General features: G+C 42.5%; 1 protein-coding gene across 1 annotated transcript in view; it reads right to left on the bottom strand.

The window, feature by feature from the left end:
• The window catches only part of CRYL1 (crystallin lambda 1), a gene marked incomplete at both ends in the record, with an annotated part of 178860 nt that overhangs the window by 13601 nt on the left and 150523 nt on the right, over nucleotides 1-14736 (bottom strand). The window contains one exon of the mRNA XM_084234866.1: nucleotides 12266-12460. Coding sequence (XP_084090992.1) covers nucleotides 12266-12460 — 195 coding nt within the window. The remainder of the gene's footprint in view (nucleotides 1-12265; nucleotides 12461-14736) is intronic.

The following is a 14736-nucleotide window of genomic DNA, read 5'->3' on the forward strand; positions in this document are numbered from 1 at the left end:
AGGTCTTAACCTGAAAAACAAAGAGAAGTAGGCCCTGGAGACCATAGTGAACATTAGAGCAGGACCTGCCAACAACCCTGATGTGGCAGGCCCTGGCACATGAAGGAGCAGGATCTGCCAAGGGGTACAGATATGGTAGCCTCCAGGCAGAGGCAACGGCATGTTTCTATCTCCACTGGCTGTGGCTCTTGCAGTAGTGAGCCAAAGGGACAATGTTAGAGGAGACAGTCCCACAAAGAGGAGTAGAATTATTACTTGGATAGCAGGACCAGTGCAGACTTCAACAGGTTTGACATTGTGAAGATTCACTACACAGAGAAGGAGGGGAGGGCCTCCCTGGTGGTGCAGTGGGTTGAGCGCCGCACTGTGAAGCTGTCCACAGTCTCTGCAGTGAAGGTTCGATCCCGGTTGGCCTGCGAGAATCCCACATGGTGCGGCAGACCTCTCCTGTGAGCCCGCTGCTCCCCTCAGCAGTGTATTTCATCAGTCTGACTGTTCTGTTCCCTGCTCTGTCTCTGGTGAATCCTCTCACCCTCCCGCGTCTCTGGCCTTTACTCCAGCTCTTGTATAAAAATAAATAAATCTTTAAAAAAAAAAAAAAAGAAAAGGAGGGGTGTGAGGAGAGGAACCTGGGAGTTGTGGTCTAGAGTAGGGGACACCATGCAGAGCCATTGGCTCAGCCATGAGCCCTGGAGTATATATGAAGCCACACACCTTTGAAGGAGGTGAAAACCTTTTGGAGAAGCTGGTGTGGTCTACATAGGTTGGGGTCCCAGTAAAGAAAATAATTGAGAAGGCTTCTGATCTGCACTCTTCTTCAGCAGCCCCTGGGAATGACACAGTGAGAGCACAGGGACACCTGAGTCTCTTATCCCAAATCCCAGACAGGAAGGGTATCAGGAGTACTGCAAACATGAGCTAGCTCTAACCCAACTCATCCACACAAATATCTATATCCTTTTAAGCTCCTCTACTACCTGCTAACTTAACAGCTACAAGAAATATCTGAGTAGCTACAGAAGTCAGCAAAGGCCTAAATGAATGAATAAATAAATAAATAAAATCAAACAAAAGCACAGCACCACCTATGAGATACTTTAATGTCCCAAGTTACTGCTAAAGTTATTTAAAATAATAATAAAACAGGGAGACATCAAGTACCAAAATGAGCAGACAAAAAATATTGTAATAATAGACCTCAAGAGAGAATATTACAAGGTAAGAACAACTCTCCAGGATCCAAACACAAAATGATGAAGATTATATCTTACTATCAGATAAAGTTCAGAACTGCTATAACAAAGTAACTGAAAGAGATAGAAAAAAATCCAAAAGACAAGTTAAAGGAATACAAGAGATCTCAATAAAGTTAATCAAAGAGATATAACAAAGTTCAGGAAAAAATTAACGAGCTTAGAAATAAAATCAATGAACAGAAAGTAAAATTGAAGCTTTAAGGAAAAAAAAAAAAACAGAAATTCAGGAGATTAATAGCTCAATAAATGAGAACAAGAACTCTAGAGAGAGCTTAGAGTAAATAGGCCAAGTGGAGAATTGAAGCAGTAACCTTCAGATGCAATTTGAGAAACATCTGAAAGCATTAAGAAAGTCAAGATAAGATAAGAAAGAGAAAGGGGGTGGACAGATAGCCTATTCAAGGAAACAACAGAGGAAAACTCCCCACATAGGGAAAGGAGTTAAATACATGAAGTTAAAGAACACCTGGTAACTTAAATACAATGAGATCTACCCCGAGACACATAATTGTGAAACAAAGAAACAATATTTAAGGCAGGTAGCAGGGGAAAGCAGGTAAGTTATAAAGGTATTCTCATAAATATTACTGCAAATTTCTCTCCAGAAACTCTACAGGCAAAAAGAGAAGGGTATGATGTATTCAAAAACATTCAAAAGATAAAAACTGCCAACCAAGAATACCATAGCCTGCAAGACCCTTTTTTACATACAAGGGAGAAATAAAGGCATTCCAAGAGAAACAAAACCTGAAGAAATTTGCAAACACTAGAGCTCCCCTATAAGAAATGGTGAAATGAGCACTCTTATCTATATCAACATGAAGAAAATCCACACAAAAAAAATTGACTAAAGATACATAGAACCAGAAAACTAAAGAAAAAAATGGCAGTAGCAAATTCCTTTATTTCAATAGGAAATATAAAAATCATGATTATATTAACAGATGCAGAGAAGATATTTGACAAGACTCATCACCCATTGATATAAACCCTTAGTAAAATGGAGATAGTAACATACCTCAACATAAAGGCTATATACACCAAATCTACAGCTAGCTTATTACTCAATGGTGAAAAACTGAAAGTCTTTCCTCTAAGATCAGGATAATAAGGATGCCCACACTCACTACTATTTTTCACAATAGTATTAGGAGTTCCAGCTAGAGCAATCAGGTAACAAAAAGCTATACAGGAAATCAAATTGCAAAAGACCTATTCAACAAGAACTATAAGACACTGCTAAAAGAAAGAATACATAAGAAAATGGAAAGATATTCCATACTCAAAAATTGGAAGAATTCTCATTGTTAAAATGTCCACCTTACCCAAAGTAATATATTGATTCAGTGCAATCCTTATCAAAGTCTCAATGGAATTATTCAAAAAGTAGAACAAACATTACTGAACTTTATATGGAACCATAATAGACCCAGAGTAAACAAAGCAAAGTTGACAAGGTTATAGTAATCAAAACAACATGGAATTAGATTAAAAACAGACCCACAGACCAATAGAATAGAATTAGGGCTCCAGAAACAAACTCACATTAATAAGCACAGTTCATCTACAACAAAGAAGCCAAAAGTATACATCAGAGAAAAGAAAATCCCCTCAACTAATGGTAGTGGGAAAATTAGATAGCTACATGTAGTAAATGAAACTAGGCCGCTTTCTCACACCATATACAAATATTAACTCAAAATGGACTAAGACCCAAAACCATAAAATATATAAAAGAAAACACAGGCAAAATACTGCATGATGTTGGTTTCAGTTATGTCTTTGGAGACTAAACTCCAAACAGTAAGGAAAAAAAAGCAACAATAAACAAATGGGACTACCTGAAACTAAAAGATTTCTACACAACCAAAGAAACTATTATTAAAATGAAAAGACACCTACCAAATGGGAGAAAATATTTGCATATCATATATCTGACATGGGGTAATATCCAAGATCTACAAAGAACTCAGACTACTCAATAAAAAGATAAATGATTCACAAAAAATAGGCAGAAGAGTTAAATGGACACTTTTGCAAAGAAGGCACACAGATGGCCAACAGACACTTGAAACAATGTTCAACATCACTTATCATCAGAGAAATGCAAATCAAGACCACAATGAGATACCCCCTTACTCCCATGAGAATGGCTCGTATCAAAAATCCCAGAAACAACAAATGTGAGGGCATTGCATAAAAGAAACCCTCATCCACTGCTGGTGGGAATGTAGACTGGCACAGCCCCTTGGAAAACTACAGGGAAGGCCCTCAAAATATTAAAAATAGATATATCACATAATCCAGCAATTCCACTCCTTGATGTGTATGCAAAGAATGTAAAAACACTAATTCAAAGGGACATATGCATCTCCTATTTTCACTGTAGCACTATTTACAACAGCCAGGAATTGAAAACGGCCTAAGTGCCCAACAATGAGGGAGAGCATTAAGATGTGGTATACACCCTTGTTGGAATACCACATAGCCATGAAAAATGATGAACTCTTGCCATTTGTGATAACATCTAGAACTGGAGGGGATTACACTAACTGAAATATATTGAAGGAGAAAGACAAGTACCAAGAGATTTTACTCATGTGTGGAATACAGAGAACCAAAAGAAAGGAACAGACAAAACTAAATGAAAACAAGTCCTAGAAATATGATTGCAGAATTGAGGCTACTAGAGAGGGAGTGAAGGGCAGTGGGGAGTAAAGAAGGAGAGGGTTCAATGGTTTAAGGTAAAGGACTATGGGTACTTTGGTGGTGATCAATCTGCTACCACAGACAAGCTGACCACAGACAACTGTATTCCATTGGAAGGCAAAAAGACAGAGGCCAGGTGGACACAGGGACCATGAACCTGGGGATGGAAGTGAGGTAGAAAGGTGAGTGAGCTCCAGGTGCAGAGGACTGGGAGGTGGTTTCCTCGGCCTAATAATTACCCATCAGTGGTGTGCACTGTCAGGAGGTATAATCAGAGAGGGCAGAAAAGCATCTTAGATAGTTTTTCTGGGTAAATTTTGACCTGCTGAGTAACAAAAAGACAGATGGGGCATGGTGGATTGGGCAGATGGGAGCACCCTCCTGCAGAGCCCTGTGTGAAGGGGAGAGACCAGAAGCTGATTCCAAGCCAGGAAAGAAACTAGCAAACAAAATGGCATCATTTCTGCAAGCACATGAGGCTCTGAGCATGAAGAAAGGGTAGCTCAGAAATCTCTGGAGCCAAATTAGCAGGTCTGCTGCCAGCAAGTTCTTTTCAATTGTAACAAAATTCACTCAGACACTTTAAACTTATTTCTTTTCTTTTTTTTTAAGATTTATTTATTTATTTATTTATTTATGCAAGCACTGGGTACAGTCAGAAGCACGGGAGGGTGAAGAGAATTCACCAGAGCCAGAGCAGGGAGCAGAGCAGGCAGAAGGACAGAAGTACACTGCTGAGGGGAGCAGCGGGCGGCAGGAGAGGTCTGCGCGCTATGTGGGACCCTCCTCCAGTGGCTGGGGGAGCAGCCAGGGATCAAACTGGTGCTGCAGAGGCTGCGGGCAGCTTCACAACCCAGCGCTCAACCGCTGAGCCACCGGGGAGGCCCTAAATTTATTTCTTTAGCTAAATAAATAAATAAGCTTACAAGTTTAAATTTTAAAATGGATAAAATGTAGAAAATCCTACCGCTGAGGGTAGGGGAGGGGAGGGGACAAGCTTGGCTTCTGGTTCCCCTAACCTCCCTGGCGTCCCAGGCTGTCTTTAACATGACTCTTCTTGCCAAGGGCACAGATGTCACCAGCGTCTGTACAGTAATGTTTTACTCATGCCTCAGCCTTTTCTCCCATGGGACATATTCCAGATTAGCTGTAGCCTGCAGCAGTTCATAGAGCTTCCAACATCTTCCCTCTAAAGAAAAACTTCTACAATACCCCACCTTCCGCTGCCTGTAAGGGGTGGCTTTGACATGTTTTCTCTTGTTTCTTGAGCCACAGGATTTTTGTTGCCTTCCTTGAGCCCAGAGCCTACAAAATAAGTGACTTAGCCTGATTTACTTTTTCTTATTTTCATTCTCATGACACTGTTTTGTTTTGTTTTGCTTTTTCTAGCAGTAGACATTTAAATAATTGGCGGGTGAGGTGCTTACTCAGTCACAGGGCACCTACTCAGGGTGATATTTATGGAAAAGCCATCAGAGAAGTATGGGTCATGGAGGGAGCCAATGTGTGAGATGGCTTCCTTCTCAGAAGGCTGAAAGAATGACAAGGAAACTTCTGGGGGATCAATGTAAATTTGGAGAACTGAACCCATGCTAACATTGGCTTATAAAAGGAGATGCTAAAATTGGTTTATTAGAGGAAATAAAAAATCAAACCATCTCCTGACTCTGTGTGACATCAGAATGTGGAAGAATTTTTTTTTAAAGATCTATTTATTTATGCATACAAGAGCTGGGGTATAGGCCAGAGGTGTGAGGGCTGAGAGGATTCACCAGAGATGGAGTGGGGAACAGAACAGGCAGATTGACTGAAGTACACTGCTAAAGGGAGCAGCAGGCAAGGCAGAAGAGGTCTGCTAAGCCATGTGGGCTGCTCCCTGGCCAGCTGGGGGTCAAACTTGTGCTGCAGTGGCTGTGGACAGTCTCACAGGCTGTGTCTCAACCCCTTGCGCCATCAGGGAGGCCCCAGAATGTGGAAGAATTTATAGCAGTACTTTTAAACATTTTAGGCCATCTTTCCCCCCAACATATGTTCACCCCTCTCATCTCCCTTGAAGTCATGTCCCAACACATAAAGGAGCTCTCTGCACTTTCTAATGTAAGTCTAGCAATTAATAATGAGTCAGGTTGCCAGTTCACCTAACCTACCATGCAAGACCAACAACGAGTTGCACAGATCTGCTGGTTCTCAGCACTGCAGATGGGAGGACACACGTGCAGCCTCTCAGGTACAGACAGTGGGCTCAGAAAGGGCTGCTATCCCAGGAGGAGCCACTTCTGTCACACAAGCCTATGAATAATAAAAGGAAATCCTTCCCGCAATTTACATCCCTGTATGGAAATCAAATGGCTAGATGAGTATGGCTGATGCTGAGTGTGTAACTAGCATGACATGGACAATGCCATGTGGACGTGCACATCTCCAAGTGAGTCCAGTGAGACAGGGAAGGCTGGCTTTGATTTGGGATAGCAGCCCATTCTCTAGCAGTTACAACATAGCTGTCATTTGTTCTGGTGTTCTTGTGTTTTAATTAAGAAAATGAAATAATGTTTAAGTTGATTTTGACACCATTCTTTTTTTTATAACCAGAGGTATTCACTGTCATTAAACTGGTACTAGAAATCATGGCTATGAAGTGGCCATATGAGAATCTTTCCACTAAGCAGGCTGGTTAGAGTTGTATATTTATTATGAGCTTGAGCAGAGATAAGGAAAGGCAGAAACAGAATTATAGAGACACAAAAAAACGGAAGGAGAAAAGACAAAAATAGAGGGTGGACTATATCCTCTATCTCACTGACACTGAAGAGTCTACTGATTGAAAGTTAAATTAGTATCTAATGTCCCATTAAGGAAGAAAGAATGCTGCTAATAAAACTAGGCTTCACACATATAACCTCATCCATTCCTCATCGTGACCACATCAGAAACAGGCCCACTGCCATCCCCTCCTACTAAAGCACACACTGAAGCAGAGCGCAGGCATGGGCCAGGGTCCCTAGTAGGCTGTGGGATGGAGACCAAACCACTTAACTTTTTGGGCGAGAGTTTTAATTTGTAAAGGTGAAAGCAACAACGTGCTTCTTTTGATTTTAAGATTGAACAATCTGAAAGTCACAGGATAGGAAATACTTTGTAAGCTTTGAAATATGTACAAACTGAAGTTACTGATGAGTTGATGATGCCTAGGGCTTGCTGTGCTAATTCCTATTTCCTGTTATACTCCCATCAACTACACTCAACAGAACACTTGAAAGAGTTTATTGTAAAAAAACTTCATGTTACTTTTACTAAATGATACACTTTTAATAAAAACAATTCCTTGTAAAAGTTGTCATTCATGTCTGAAATAAAGCTCTATGACAGTGTTCTGGAATCTTAAAAGAAGCCTGTCCAAATCTACATACTACACCCTCCCTAACAGAAGGACAAGAAGTGAATTTCTATAGCTTGGACCCAGGGAACAGCAATCCAGCTTAGTGATTACCTCTCTCAGAAGCACAGATAAAACCTGAGATAAGCAATTTCGAAAACTCATTACCCTAACATTCCTCCAGACTGAGAATTTGCTGGTGGCTCCATGATTCACTGTGCTCACCTCCACCTGCCCTGGCTGGGCAAAAAATTCATGGGCCTGTAAGCTCAGCTAGTGCGTGGGCAGAAACTTATCATCAAGACACCACTTCCCTTTGTTCTCATTAGCTTAAGAATACGGACTTGAACTCACATTCCTGGCCCACAGGATCCTGTCACCTAGTGACCTAATCTTAGGCTACAAGATTGTAGTGAGATAAGTCTGTCTGGCATTTCCAATTCTGAGGCCATTCTGCAAGGAAGGGATAGAGTGAGCATCTGTGAGGCCAGAAAGACCCTGGCTCCCTTACTCCCTCGGATACCTGGGGTCTGCCTTCTTTCAGATAGCACTTACTTGCAGAGCTCACAGGGCTGCGTGGGAACAGGCGAAAACAAGACAGAGTGTCATAGTCTAGGAGGTGGTAAAGTGTCTTTCCCCCACATTTCTCTTTCTGACCTAGAAATGATGCCCACAGCGTAGCTCCCAACCCTACAACCAGCACCCCTGGCGTGGAGCCTCCTCTCCCACAACTCCCCATCCCAACATTTCTTAAAATTTCTCTTTTCTGCTTAACAGTAAGAATTAAAATATTCCTTCCAGAGCTGGTGAGTAAAGCCAAAAACAGGAAAACCATAGAGAAAATCAATTGAAAAATGTCGTTTCTTCAAAACCTAGTAAAATTGATAGACCTTTAACAAGAATGACAAAGGTAAAAAGAGCACGCACAAATATTCAGTATCAGGAACAAAACCAGGGCTGTCATTAATGCCAGGACAGGCATTAAAAAGATAAGGGAGTCTTATCAGCAACTTTAATCTCATAAATTCAACAACTTCAAATTCAATAGAACAAATGGAACCAATTGCTCTAAAACCACAAGCTACCAAAACTTAACCAAAATGAAACAGATAACCATTAACAAAGGTGACTTCCTAATTTTTAAGTTCCTGAATAAGAACTCTCCAGGCTCGGGTGGTTTCACTGGGGAAATTTTATATAATCTCTTCCAGAAAACAGAGAAGGGGAAATGTACCAACTTATTTATCTGTTACTATCTTGATACCTATGTAGTATTTGCTTGATATCAGCATCAAACAAAGATAGCATATATGTTATGTATGTAAATAATATATATGTATTATATAAGAAAACTACAAACAAACATCTCTTCTGAACTTAGATGCAAAAACTATGAACAAAATATAAGCAAATCAAGTCCAGTAACCTCTAAAACCCTACAACCAAGTGGGATTTGTTCCATGATCGCAGGACTGTTTAAACATGGAGAAATCAATCAGTGCATTTCTCCACATCTATAGAGTCAGTGAGCCACAAAGCAGCTTCCTTTTGTTCCTTTAACACCCATAACAGGACACTGCCATGCAGGGTGCAAGTGACCCTCTCCATACCACCTGGCTTATACCCCAAGTTGGGACAGTCACACATGGATTAGATTTGGCAGGGAGCAGCATTCCTCCATCCTTGAGTTGACCCAGCACCCGGTAGCCAGAACAGAGCCAAGTCTTGTCTGCACAAAACTCTTCACACTCTGGAACAGAGTCACCTTGTACCTTCCCTCCCTTGAAAGCACACCAGACTAAGCTTGAGTCAAAAAGAAAAGACCCTACCAAATTTCATCTTGCTTTGTCAATCCAGACAATAATGAACCAGGACACCAGGGGTGAGTCCCAGATAGGACAAAGCAGGCAGGCTTAGCGCATCTTATTCACTGCAGTCAAGGCTGAGCAGTAGGTGCTGCCATTCACACTTGAGACCCACCCTGGAAAGAGAATGTCTTGGAAAGGAAAACTCTTGAAGATCTCTGGATTTTCTGAAGTTAAAATGTATAAAAATATATAAATTTTAGTGTAAGACTTCGGCAATCCAGCTCCTTTTTATATTAAAGGGGCCCAAAACTCTTTTGAAGTAAACTTGGAATACTCAAAAATAACAATTCAAGTTGAACTGGTACTGAACTTGTGAGTCAAAGGGGTGTCACTGAAGCCAGAGCGGGCCATGGCTGGGTGCACGCACACAGGCTGCTCACATGGAGGCTGGGCTCTGGAGAGGCGTCCTAACCTGTGCCTCACAACATCTGAGGCAAAAACAGACCACACAGAGCAGTCTTTTTCAAGAAATTCATCCATTAAAGTCAAGCATCCTTAAACCAATCTATCCAATGGGCAGAAATATCGATCTCCTATTCCTAAGGGCAGTGAGGTTTAGGGAAAATGTACCTTCTGTAGTTCTGTTGGGGTACAGTGCAGAGAATGTGGCTGTGTGCTAAGGGGAGGCACCCTGCAGCTGGATTTCTCCAAGCCTGCCCAGAACTGAAGAAAAATAGGGCCTCTGTGATGGCAGAGGCCTAGCTCAGCAGCCCCTCTGCCCTAGAAGGCAGCTGCTTCAGAAGGAGGTACACATTCAGCGCACTAGTGTGTCCAGGATCCAGGAGGCCAAAGAGGAGCTGCCCCTGGGCAGTGGTTGTGAATGCAAGTGAAGCCATGGCAATACCGCCCTCCTCCATACACCCTCTCTGTGAGCCCAGTCCCCAGATCTGAAACACTCACCTGCCCCCTCACCCTCCTAAGTCCCCAGAGTAGAGCTTGATTCCCATCACACCCCAACTCCGCCTGAAGAGTTTCCAGATGTGCCTAGATTCTTACTATCTACAGATCACCTTTAAGTGAATTATCTTCTAAACTTACACCAAAGACAATTTTCTGGGTTCTGTTCACATTTCTGTGAACATACCTTCTCATTTGTGTAGCCTCTTCTCATATTCTCACATTAAAAGTGTACCCTGCTGGATTTTAGCACTCAGTTCCTTATGGGGACTCCAGGCACATGCAGCCCATAGCAGTCAATGCCAAGACTCACTTTCTCAGAGGTATGTCATCCCTGGAAATCAGGAGTGAGAACATTCGTGCCAGCCCAAGCCATGATCACACTCACCCTATCATTAGCCTCTGGTGACAGATAATCAAAAGCAGGATGGACAGTGAACCAACAAGAACCCTCCAGTGCAGCCAAATGCCCTCCTTATTCACCCAGCAAAGGCAACACTATTAATCTCCATGGCTCTACCCAGCCTGCAGCTTCTAAACTGCAGCCAGTTTCACTTTGTGGTCAAAACAGAATTCTGGGTCTACCCTGGTGACGCAGTGGTTGAGCCCTGGGCTGCAAAGCTGCCCACAGCTTCTGCAGCGCCGGTTTGATCCCCGGCCACTGGCGAGGGTCCCACATGGCACAACTGACCTCTCCTGCCACCCGCTGCTCCCCTCAGCAGTGTACTTCATCACTCTGCCTATTCTGCTCCCTGCTCTGGCTCTGGTGAATTCTCTCACCCTCCTGCGCTTCTGACTGTACCCAGTGCTTGTATAAATAAATTAAAAAAAAAAAAACTTAAAAAAAAAAACAGAGAATTCTTTGTATATGCCTCCCACCCAATTCTGTTACCCCATCATCTCTAAATTTCTCTTTGAGTCAGTTTGGAGAAAGCAAAATTTAACTGGGTTTTTTTTTTTTTTTTAATCTCTGTAGGGGCACTAAGACACCTTAAACATAAAAGTTAAAACAGCTTAAAACCTTCCACAATGTTTCAATGCAAAATTGAATTTTTTTTTTTGTGGTCTATTAAATAGTCCCCCAACTCTAGACAAATGGAAATACATTAACTAGATCTCTGGTAGAGCATGTTAGTTCAATATTTTTAAAAAATATTCTACCACTGACTGGTATTCAAAAGCATTTTATAATTACTAAGAAATCTGAAGTGCAAACTTAACAGTGGGAATTCCAGCACTGTGTCTTGAAGATGCAGGATAATTAAGTGGATTTCAAGCGTGAGGATGCAAAATTGCAGCTACTGCAAGTCAAATACTCACAGCAGCAGGTCACAGGATGAACCTGACGGGCTGTGGCCAAATCCTAACAAGAAGTGGGTGGGTCATGGACCCAGGCACACTGCTGAACCTAGAACTGCTGGGGTATTAATGCTGCTCAAGGAAGCTGAGCCACAGGCCACTCCACATTCCCATCGAGTAGGAAGGGCAGGTACCCCTGGGTATTCAGACAAGGAGCTACTGACCCATTCTAGGGAAAAACAATTCAGCTGAATTCTGTTCTCCTCTTGGTTGCCTGGAAAGACCCTCATCACTGCAAGTCCTGCTCTGACATTCCCCCTGTCAAGTACCAGATCCCAAGCACAAATGTAGGCAGGAATAAGGTGATTTGTAAAATCACATGTAAAATCTTTTAATTATAGGATAAGGCTTCCTATTTATATGTTAGACAAGTTTAGGGTTATCCATTGCTTCTCCCTCAAGCTCTAGAAATAAGTTGGGCTTCTTTAAAAGACGTAAGTTTGCTTTTTTTCCTTCTTGCTTAATTATAACATGGGGGGACAGTTCTGAGACTCGGTAAAAGGAGTGTGTCACACAGAAAATCTGTGTGGCTTATGTGGTGATGACATGAATAGGTGGGACACAGGAAGCCTATCTATCAAGTCTGGAATCAAATGATTGTACTAGGGGAATCTCGGACTATACCATAAGTTACTGCATAACATTTTGTTTTGGTTGCCTTTTGATTGCACTTGAGAGAAAATATTGCCATTGCCATCCATCTCCAGAATGGGGCAAGAACTGAGCACCACCTGCCACCCCATGGTGCACCCAGGAGCCACCTTGCCTTCTGCACAGACCAGAGAGTGGGAGCCTCCACGTACCTCCACCAGCCTCCAGGCCTCTGCGATGACTGCATACTGTAGGCGATTCAGAGCGAAGCCATCCACCTCCTTCATGAGCTGGACTGGGGACTGTCCAATTTTCCGCATCAGGGCATGGGTTCTGTCCATTGTTTCAGGAGATGTCTCTGGGTGAGGGACCAGCTCAACCAACGGCAAGTAATATGGCGGGTTCACCTAAGAAGAGGGAGACAAAAGGGAAATCAAGAAGGTGGCTCTGAAGTTTGGGTTGCTGCTCTACAGACTTGGTTCCCCTATCTCGAACTGTCCTATGGGTTGATTTATCTTGGGAAAGGCCCCATAAGACTTGGTACCAAATCATAAACTTGAGAAATAAAGTAATTCACAAAGGAGACAAAGAGGGAAATTGAACATACAATTGTTTGAAGAAAATCATCACTGACACATTTCTTTATATAGATGTTTTATGTCACTGGTCATTTCTGTACAATGTATGCTTTCTCCTCTCAGCTGTAGTCCTCATAAACTTCCTACCACCAATCCACCTGTGAAACATCACCATAGTCCCTCATGCTCTTCCCTCCTGTTTTGATCCCTTTCCCTCCCCTTCGCCTGCAGAATGTCTCTGATTTACAGTTGCCCATTAATTTTGCATAAATGGCACATTTCTATCAACAACAGAATATATAGAAGATGGTAGTCCTGAAACCCCTACTGCTCAGTGACATCTCAGCCCCTGACAGTGTAGCATGTGACACCAGCAGCCGCCTCACTTGTCCCATGTTTACCTCCTCTCTTGATAGCATCATATTCACTTGTGCTTGATTAAATTTTGTGTCTTTTTGTTCATACAGGGCCCGAAGAGTACAAAGTCACTGCTAGTGTTGCATTTACACAATGACAAAATTGCGTAATGACATTTCTCAGAGTGTTCTCCCATAGTTAGGCAACGCATGATTTTACTGATTATGATGAAAGTGAGTTACTTGAGAAACAGCTGAAGCAGGAAATGTACTGTCTCTGTCTGTCTCAGGAAGTAATCTTCCGTGTGACAGGCACTCTACCAGGAGAGGTAAGGTCTGTAAGGGCCTGTATTATTAGCTAGGCTGAGCTCACTAAACTAGCATATAACTGACAGTTCCTTTCAGTTGTCAGTTCCTCAGAAATTTACTGAATCTTTGTCTAGAAAGTAAATAAATCTTCCACTTTGTATTCATGGGACTCCATGTGCATGAAAGTAAATTAGCTTTTTCCTCCTGTTTATCTGTCCTTTATTTAGAGGCTGTCTCAGCCATGAACCTAATAGGGTAGAGAGAAATGCTTTTCTCCTCAACAATCCCATCTTGATGAGATCACAGTCACATTCCCAAATTCAGTACCATGTCTCTCCTTCACCTCCGCCCCCCCCCCCCCCACTTTCCTTCATGGCAAAAGTCCCATGGGTTACAATCCACACCTCTCAAAATACCCATTCCCACTGCCAGGAGCTTAGCTAAGTTCATCACTTCCGGCCTAGTGTGGTACTTGTCCTCAGCAGCCTTCCATCGAGACTTATTCCCCTGCTGTTTCAAGGGGAGTCTTTATAAGACAGGAGCTGTCAAATTCATCACAACAGAAAGGACAATGGTGGTTGCCAGGGCCTGGGAGTGGGGAATAGTTGCTGAATGGGGACAGTTTCAGCTTTACAAGGTAAAGAGTTCCAGAGATGGATAATGATGAAGGCTGAAAAAAAATGTCGATGGACTAAGTAACACTGGGCTGTACACTTAAAAAATGGGTAAGATAACAAATGTTATGTGTATTTAACACAGTTAAAACATTTTTTAAATTAGTAGCAGGACCCTGGTCATGGCATCTTCCTAAAAACCTGCAGTGATAGCTCACCACCCACTATGAAAAACACATAGCTAACTACAGGTGCAGGCCCTTTGTAGTTCTGCCCTGTATTTCCTAACATAAAGTTTTCACACTTCTGTGTACATAGACCCAAGCTACCAGAAAAGAGCCTCCAGCTGTTTTGGGCTTAGATGGAAGCTATTCTTGCCAGAGTTCCTCAGTCCTGAGACATGTCCTTTTCCTGGCTATAGTCTATCAAACCCACTCTGAAATCTTGTCTGCACCACCTAAGTGCTGAGAGCCATGCCCACTTTTAGCTCCAGGGCTGAGAGACCCAAAAGTCCAGTGGAATGAGGAAAAAAGGTAGGGACTTCCTGGGTCCTGAGAGACCCAGTGAAGAATTCTAACAGTCATGACAGATGCCCCTTAAATTTAACACAGTGAAGATGAAAGGAGGGAAAGGTGGAGGGGAAAAGAGAGCACAAGAAGTACTCTGTTAGATAGGTTAAAGAACTAGATGCTTCCTGAAAAGCCATTCTCTTTCCAACAGAGATGGAAGGTCAGGCCATCTGCTGCCAAAGTCTATAAGGAAGACTGAGGACTGAGCCCTCAAGAAGTGGGGAAAACGACCACAGAGAAAGGATGGCAAATTCTTC

The sequence above is a fragment of the Talpa europaea genome (assembly GCF_964194135.1).
Source record: "Talpa europaea genome assembly, chromosome: 6".
Lineage (NCBI taxonomy): Eukaryota > Metazoa > Chordata > Mammalia > Eulipotyphla > Talpidae > Talpa > Talpa europaea.